Source organism: Myotis davidii, unplaced genomic scaffold, assembly GCF_000327345.1.
Source record: "Myotis davidii unplaced genomic scaffold, ASM32734v1 scaffold319, whole genome shotgun sequence".
Classification (NCBI taxonomy): Eukaryota; Metazoa; Chordata; class Mammalia; order Chiroptera; family Vespertilionidae; genus Myotis; species Myotis davidii.
This window is the reverse complement of record NW_006290675.1, coordinates 499,171-507,914: the sequence shown is the minus strand read 5'-3', so window position 1 is coordinate 507,914 and position 8,744 is coordinate 499,171. Positions and strand designations below refer to the sequence as shown.

At 53.3% G+C, this 8,744-nt stretch overlaps 2 protein-coding genes across 2 annotated transcripts in view; one reads left to right on the top strand and one right to left on the bottom strand.

Moving 5' to 3' along the window:
* Positions 1 to 8,744, bottom strand: part of SNCB (synuclein beta) — a 30,082-nt gene that overhangs the window by 13,377 nt on the left and 7,961 nt on the right. The window lies entirely within an intron of this gene.
* EIF4E1B (eukaryotic translation initiation factor 4E family member 1B) lies at positions 4,402 to 7,960 on the top strand (the record flags this gene model as incomplete). Its single annotated transcript, XM_006763712.2, has 6 exons — positions 4,402 to 4,748; positions 5,043 to 5,138; positions 5,816 to 5,879; positions 6,571 to 6,684; positions 6,809 to 6,948; positions 7,304 to 7,960. Coding segments are annotated over 6 exons (876 nt in total), but the record flags the coding sequence as incomplete, so codon positions are not given.

The following is an 8,744-nucleotide window of genomic DNA, read 5'->3' as shown; positions in this document are numbered from 1 at the left end:
GGCTGTGTTTTCTGCCTCTAGATCAGTGGTTCTCAACCTCTCTAATGCTGTGACCCTTTAATACAGTTCCTCATGTTGTGGTGACCCACAATTTCATTGTTACAAATTGAACATAATTAAAGCATAGTGATGAATCACAAAAACAATATGTAATTATATATGTGTTTTCTGATGGTCTTAGGTGACCCCATGTGAAAGGGTCGCGACCCACAGGTTGAGAACCGCTGCTCTAGATGGTATGGAAGTGTCTCCATGCATGATCTAAGGGGGACAAGGGAACGGGATCTGAGACTGGAACAGAGAGCCTGTTAGCTGATTCTTCTGAAGTAGGCATAGGCTGAATCCATGAAGCGTTATCACCTTGATATGGAATTGTATCCCAGAAGTGACAAATTTGACAAGAAAGTGAAAAAGCATGGTCTGAAAATAAGGAGGAGAATTATAGTTATTTAAGGTCTGAGGAGAGGTAAGAACCAGGTGATAGAGGGAGGGACCGACTTTACAGTATTGGTGGACGGGCTTCCCTGGATGAAGGTGTGTCATCTGCCTGAAGCCTTTTGTTCACTATATTTAATTTAAGTTAGGTAAGGGAAACATCTTAAGATCTTTTTCCTGAAGTAAGTTTATTTATTTATTTTTCATCTGAACCTCTTGGCCAGGATAGGGAAAGCAGTTTCAAGGAGGCAGAACTTTGGTTTCGGCAGACCCACCCTTTTAAATAATAAAGGTTGATATAAAGTGAAGTTGGTAGGTTGCTTCATATTTCATAGACTCAGTTATTTAGTTCTGAGAAAAAAGTCAGTTCAGTTAAATTGCTAAATCTCATTTTAGGAGGCAGTGATGCAGATGGCCTCCCAAAGTGAGACCTGTGCTGTGTAAACAGGCAATCAGGTATCCCACAGGGGTTTGCCCATGAAAACAGGAGAGAAGAAACAAAGGTTAATGATCAGAGTAAATGATAAACTAGTTGCTCAGCTTGTAAGGCTGTCTGTCAAGAAGATGTTTAGATGTAAGGCTCAGAGTTTCTTTTGCTGGAAGGAAAGCAAACTGTTACAGTCTGATAGATACTCCTTATCTGCAGTTTGAATACCACCAGGTGCTCATGTAAATTTTGTATGGTTTACCCTGCATCAGTAATTCTCAATAATTCCAAGTCAAAGGATGGGAGAAAACTGAAACATTAGTTTGGAGAGTTGCACCCAAATATTTAAGAAAACTAGAAAAATTCAGGATCCAATTCATTTTTTTTTTTGGTGAAAAGTAAAACTTTAACTAGAGTATAATATCCACAACTGTGTAGTATAGATTCTATTGAAACACAGACCCCCTCCCCCGACTAAAATCACCCTCCTTTTAAAAAAAAATCAGAGATGGTCAAATCAAGACTATTTACTGCAGAAAGTCCAGTTTCCATTTGGCCTGCTTATTTGCATAAACACAAGAAGAAGAAGAAGAATTGATCATACAGGCTTTTAAAAATCTGCTTTGCTGGAATCTGTCTCATAAGGAATCTCCAGATTAAGCTTTAATTAGTCTTTAGCCATTTCTCCAAGGGGATTTTACCAGCTTCAAAGTCAATCTTAATTCCATAAAGCTTTCTGGTGACATCCAGAATCTAGGCATGTTTCTCTCCATCATGACATTCCAATCAAAGTCTTAGTTGATAAAACTACAGTTGGAAACTGGCTTTATGTGTCCTATTATAAAGAGACCAGATTCTTATTGGATTCCTGCAAACAAACATATTGCTAAGAAAATAATAATATTCATTAAGAGCTGCCAACTTCTGGAGGGATTAGGTAGGGAGAAAAACATAAATTCTTCAATATCGCTTATAAGGGTATACTTTATCAAATGGATGGGGGAAAATACAGGTTTCCTGGCCTTCTTCCAGTGCTTCCTCCGTCCAGAATTCTTTAACCCTCCTCCCAGTGGCTTATGTCACACTCCTTCCAAGGATTATGTCATCATCCTTGCATGTGGGCCCTGGGACTCAAATACCATGGACATGATGCTGTGCCAGTTTTTGGGCCCAGGCTTTAGGAAACTGGTAGCTTCTGCTTCCCATCTCTTGGGACTCTCACTCTGGGAACCCAGCCAATGTGAGGAAGGGAAGCAGCCACATGGAGAGGCCACCAGAGCTGTCCTAGCAAGCAGACACCCTCAGCTGAGGTTCTAGTGGACAGCCAGCATCAACTGCCCCACTGGGAGTGAGCAGATGACTCCAGCCCTAGCCTGTAGGCCACTCCAACTGATAATGCTTTGGAGTAGAGATGAGCTGTCCCTACTGAGGGCTACCCCAACTGCAGATCTGTGAGTGAAAGAAATGATTATTGTTTTAAGCCACTAAGTTTGGGTGGTTTATTGTGCAGCAACAGGTAGCTGGGACACCACGCCTCACCTGCCCGGAGCCTGTCCATCACGAAACGCCACTGAGTCTTCCTTCTCAATACCTCTGAAACCCATGTTCTCTCCGTCTTCCCCGCCACTTGGAAAACTATGTTAGCATCCTCATAAATCTCCTCCCACTCTTGGTGCCAAGAGTGTTTTTGTGTGTCTACAGAGAACTTGCTGGAAAGCCCATGCGATTACCTGCCCAGCCCATCTGTCCCAACTCAAGCACTCAGCGATGCTCTCCACTTTCCTGGGATCAAGACCTACCATCCCTTCCTCCTTTGGGCTTCGCCACACTGTTCTTTCTTCTCATCTTCCAGTACCCACGTTCCCTTTGCCCCAGAGCCTCTCGCATGCTGCTCCATCCCTGAGATGCCCTCCTCCACGACCTAGTTAACTCTCACTCATACGTCAGCTCTCGGCTCAAATATCACCTTTCCAGTGAGTTACCTCTGAGCTGGTGGTTCTCGAAATGTGGTCTGCTTAACAAGACCACGGTCACCGGCTGGTGATTCTGGCGCACGCACTGGAGAACTGCTCTAAAGCCCCAGGTTAGGTGGTGGACTTCATTTCCTCCACCTGCAATTCCTTCCCTTCAGAGGTGATTACAAAGGTGATCTTGGGGAGATTATCTGATGTCTGGCTCCCTGGCAGATCAGGGAACAGGGACCACCCAGTTTTTGCACTCACCACCTCCTAGCACATAACCCCATTCCTGGCACATGCCTAGCATTAGGGGATGGGGGCTGAATAAATATAGCCTGTCAGCCTCCAGGTGGTCATGGGCTTCCCTCCGTGTGAGGGAGGGGAAGGGACTGGTCCCCGTAACAAAAAAAACAGAATTTCTGGAGGATGAGGCCTAGAAATCAGGATTTTAAAGATTCCCAGGTGATTCTAATGTGCAGCCAAGGTTGAGAACCACTGCCTTAGAGATCTAGGCCCCTAAAAGTGGGCAGAGGGAGGGAGAGAAACCTTAAGAAACTTGGGGAGGCATCAGCCCCTGCAGAAAAGGGTGCTGTTGACAAGGCTAGGAAAGGGTATTCAGAGCCAGAGCTTCCACCCCACTCCACTCCCCCTTTCCCTTTCCAGTTCCCAACCCCCACTCCCAACAGGGTAGTTCTCAGGTGATGTCTATTGACCTCTGAGCCAGGCCTTCTTCTATGGGCCTTCTGTGTTTTATACCATTTAATACAATAAGCTTCTGAACTGTGTATCATTAACCTTCCCATTTTACAGATGGGGAAATAGACTCAATGAGCTTCAGTAACTTGGCTGAGGTCAGGGTAGGGAGGACTTGAACCCGATTGTGTGGCACTACCCCTTGCCGTCCATGCCCAGGTGGGGGAAACTGGAACAGGCCAGGAGAGCGGTGGGCTGGTGGGGCCATGTGCAGCCTCATTGGTTCCGCTGAAGGGCAGCCTCAGCTGCGGTGGATTGTGGACCTGTGAGGTGGATGCCCCAGTGTTGCCAGACCTTCCCAAATGTTCAAGAGAAACACAAAATGTGGATTTTTAATACAATCTCCCGGTTTCTGAATGATTATATTTAACATAAACTCAGATGCTTCCCGAGACCAGACGAATGCTGTGTCAGATGGCATTGGTGGCCACGCGAGGAGGTGAGTGGCAGCAGAGAGAAACAAGGGCATGCCACCCTGCACGTATCAGGTCTCTGACCTGGCCTCGCCCCAGCTGTGCCAGTCACTGCTTCTGCCATCTCTGAGACCGTCTGCTTTAAACTCAAACCCCACCCTCGGTGGGATTCGGTGTTACTAAGGGCAGCCCCCCCAATATTGACCCTTACCTTCCCATCTCAGCCGCATGATGTGTGTGGGGTTGAGCCTGCCTGGTCACACCTGTCCCGCAGCCCCGCCTGCAGGCAGAAAGTGCTTGCTAAAGGCTGTTGATAGAAGGAATAGTGTGAGCCCTCCTCCCTCTGAGCAGCCCCATGCTGGCTCCACCCCTTCCCCTGCCCTGAGCACTGAGGGGCGGGGTGCTGATGGGTTAAAAGGTGGCAGCTGGGGGTCCCTCTTGGCTGTTCCTGCTTCAGCATGGCTACCAGCAGCCTTGTAAGCCCACCTGCCTGCCCCTCCTGCAGCCTGGGCAGCCAGGGCCCGAATGCACAGCCCACCCCGACTCCTTTCTATGTCAGGTCAGAGAGGCCGAGGGTGAGATCCTAACGTGGGAGAAGGAGGGAAAAAAGCAAGAGGAAGGGGAGGAGGCAGCAGCAGCAGCGGGAGCATCAATGAGAGAGGAGGCTCCAAACTCTCCCTCAACTCTGCTGCCCCTGAGGGGGAAGGCCTGCAGTGAGGGCCCAAGGGAGGCCAAGCTGGAATTGCACCTTCTGCAGAACAGGTAGGGCAGGCTCCTGCTCTGCGGCCTTGGGCAGCCCCGTCCTCTGTCGAGGGGAAGGCCAGAGCTGGCCTAAGACTTGGGCCCTGTGTTCCTTCCAGCCTCAACCCCACTGGGATTCTGGGTTAAGTGCCTCCACTTCTCCTCTGCCCCTCTGCCCCACCAGGGTAACTGACTCCAGTCATCTTGGGGGGTCTGTACCCCAAATATTGTCCTCCAGTTTGTCCTGGAAAGGGTGAGACTTCCCTGCCACCCCAGGTGCTGCTGGGGGTGGGCACAAGGGCTCTCTGCTTCCAGGTGGGCCCTGTGGTTCTTCAAGAATGACCGCAGCCGGGCCTGGCAGGATAACCTGCAACTGGTCACCAAGTTTGACACAGTGGAGGACTTCTGGGCGTGAGTGTCTGCCTGCCCTTCATGGAAGGGGCTGGGGCCCGGGGACTCAGCGCAGGATCCTTCCCAGACCCCCACCCTCTGGGGGCTGCTTTCCACACAGCTCTCCCAGTCCTCCCTGGGGCCTGGCAGCCTGTGTGAGGGCTGGGGCTCAGTGGATTCTTCGGGGGGCCCAGGCCGGGGGAAAACCTTCTTGGGGCTCAGGGAGAAAGCCTGCGAAGTGGGAGAAAGCGAGGAGCCGACCCTGACTCTGCTGCTTCATGATTTGTGACGCTGGGCAAGTTCCGTCCCCTCTCTGAGCTTGTCTCGACCACAAAGCGAGAATTAGGCTGCTTCAGTGTCTATGGAGAATCAAGTGAGGGACCGGGAAGGAGCTGTTATAACCCTAGGGCTGGGGGAGAAGGCCTGGGCTCCAGCCGGAGGGGCACCGGAAACAAGCCCGCACTGGGCGTGGGTGCACTGGGCGTGGGTGGCGGTGGGGGCTCCAGGGAGGACGTGGGACTTGAAGGTTGGGGTAAGGATGGAATTCCAGGCCGGAGCGCCAGTGTGAGCAAAGGCTTGGAGGCTGGAAGGCTGGTGGAAAGCAGTGTGGGGTCTGGTAAGAAGTTGAGGGGCTGAGGTCAGTCGGAGCCAGGCCCTAAAAAGCCCGACTCTCAGCCTGGCGTCGGGGACTCTCCTAGGATTTACAGTCACATCCAGCTGGCCAGTAAGCTCTCTTCAGGCTGTGACTATGCCCTGTTCAAGGTAAGCCCTGCTTCCCCGCCCCCAGGCTGGGCGCAGATTCTCCCCAGCACTGCTCCCTCACAGGGGGTGTGGGGGTGGAGTCTGAGGACAGCCTCCCTCAGAGCCAGGAGGAGGGAATGCTGTAGCGGAGCCTGGACAAAGTGTCAGACCTGCGCTGCACCTTGAGAAGGAGCCCAGGTTTCTGGCCTGGTCCCGTAACTAGGAATAGGCATCAGAGTTGGTCATGGGCACTGCTCACCAAGGTCCAGGCCAATCCCTGGAGCTGCCGACCAGCTGATGTGTGCGGTGCGACCCTGGCGTCAGTGTTTAAAGATTTCCCAGGTGACTTTGTGCCCAGCTGAGCTTGGGATGTCTGGCATGGCCCACACGGGGGTTGCCCCAGAGGCTTTGTGAATTACTCCCACTTGAACTGTCTTCAGGAGCTCTGTTCAGTCAAGGAGACAGGCACACACACGGGCGAGGCTGTGAAAGATGACACATGTTAGGGCTCTGGAGCCTGGCGGAGCTCAGAGGAGGCTCTGGGGGTTGAATGGCTGGTGGTGGCACTTGCTTGTACAAAGGGAATGGAGGCATGACCGAAACTAGCTTGTGGTGATCTCCTGCGGGGCAGGAGCAGGACCGGAGGAGGTGGCCGGGCCCCCACTTCCCTTTGAACAAAGGGAAGCAGTTGATTTGCCATCTGGCCTCCCAGGATGGCATCGAGCCCATGTGGGAAGACGCCAGGAATAAGCGGGGTGGCCGCTGGCTGGTCAGCCTTGCCAAACAGCAGCGCCACACTGAGCTGGACCGCCTGTGGCTGGAGACAGTGAGTGGAGGGGCCGGTAGGAAGGGTCCCCCAAAGGAGGGGGCAGGGCCGGTATGGTACCCGTGGTGGCAGTGGTCTCCAGGATGGCGGGTGGAGGCCTCGTCACCTCCCTTTTGGGCCCCAGCTGCTGTGCCTCATTGGGGAGAGCTTTGAAGAGTACAGCCAGGAGGTGTGTGGGGCCGTCATCAACATCCGAACCAAGGGGGACAAGATCGCAGTGTGGACGCGGGAGGCAGAGAACCAGACGGGCGTGCTCTACATCGGGTGAGGGTGTCTGGCATGGGGTGGGGGCTGGGCCTCGTCTAGGGGAGAAAGTGAAATGGGGGGTGGGGGCTTGGCCTACAAGGAGGACCTCTGGAACTCTCCCTGCCTTTTACCCCTTCTGCCTTCCTCACATGTATGAAGGGTTTGGGAACCTAGATTTCAAACGATTTCTAGCAGAACGCTTCTTTTGCATTAGTCTTATTTTGGGTTTCCATACGACTAAAACACACAGAATTGGAGTGTCTGTGGCTGGCACCAGGGTAGGAGCTCTGGGCAGAGGACCAGGTTACCTCCAGGGCTGCTGCTGACTGCCTGTCTCATTTCCTCTCCCACTTACCCCCTATTCCCATCCCAGGCGGGTCTACAAAGAGCGCTTGGGACTCTCGACGAAGACCATCATTGGGTACCAGGCCCATACAGACACAGCTACTAAGAGCAACAACCTGGCCAAGAACAAGTTTGTGGTGTGAGAGGGCCTGGACACCCCTCTCCATCCAGCCACCCCTGAGCCCCTCACTATTGTTGTATATGTGTCCCGGCAGGACTGGGGGCGAAGGCGGAGGGCTGGTTCTCACCTGTTTGGGAGTTAATACGAACATTCTTTAATATGAGTTGGGACCCAGGCCTAGGGGCTGCTCTGTGGGTGGTGTGGTGGAGGGCGGGCTGAGACCCAGGGCAGTGTCACCCAGAGGTGGGGTGGGGTGAGCCACGGGGGAAGGTGGAAAGACAACAGGAATAGTCTATAATCCAGTACTGACTCTGTGCCTACCAGGAAAGGGGGCTAGCTAAGCTTGAGGACCAACCCTTCTGTTCTAGGGGAGGGGGCTCAAGCCTCCTGCCACTCTGAGAGCTAGCATTCCTGGGCCTCGCCTGCTGGTGGTGATCGCTGTGCTGGAAAACCGTTGTGGATTTCCTATCAGATTTGTAGGCTTGGAGCCCACCCTGGAACCCCTTCCTTCTTTGGAGTAGGGCTGTGCCCTCACTCCAGAGGCTGGAGGCCTAGAGGCAGAACCCCATCATCTCACAGGGAGCTGAGGAGGGGTCAGGCTGGGAGGAGGGGGACAGGCTGGGTGCTCCTCCCCCTTGCCGGTGGCTGGGCGGGTTGGGCCTTCCCTGGCTCAGGGCGGAGCTTAAATGAAGCGGAGGAGGCGGCTTGGCTGTGAGACCTCACCCGGGTCTGCTACTCCAGGTGGATAAACTTGGTGGAGCTCAAGCTCCTTTCTGTTCCTGTTCTAAATAAATACCCCGCTTTGCGCAAAACTGGAATGATTTTTAGCGGAGGGCTCTAACATTATGATTCAGTTCCTCCAAAACCTCGATCTGCTCCTGTCCTCCCGGGAAGGCGCTCGTGTGAGACTAACCAGGGAGCCCAATCAGGCCCACGCTGGGATGGGAAGAGGGATAAGACTGGGGTTCCAAGCACCAAAAGGGTTTGAGCCAGGGGGTGGGGTGTGTGCCCCAGAAAAACTGAAGGGGCAGCGACCAGCCGACTCACCATTCCCAGGGCCCGGGTGTGGTGTAGCCGCGCGAGCCGGGGCGGCAGGGCTACATTTCTGGCGAGCGAACCGCGTGTCAGATTGGACTCCTGGGCGAAAACGTCCTGCACGTGCTTCCAGAACCCCAGCCGAGCCTCCATCGCCAGCTGCTCACCAGCGCAGTAATTACTTCTCCAAGATGAGCTCCCACAGCAAGGCCGGGGATTGGGGCGCGCGGGCACTGGCCCTGCGGGGTGGGGGTGACTGTGGGTCCTGCATGCCCGCGGTTGGTGCTGCCATCATCGAGCATCTCACGGGGTG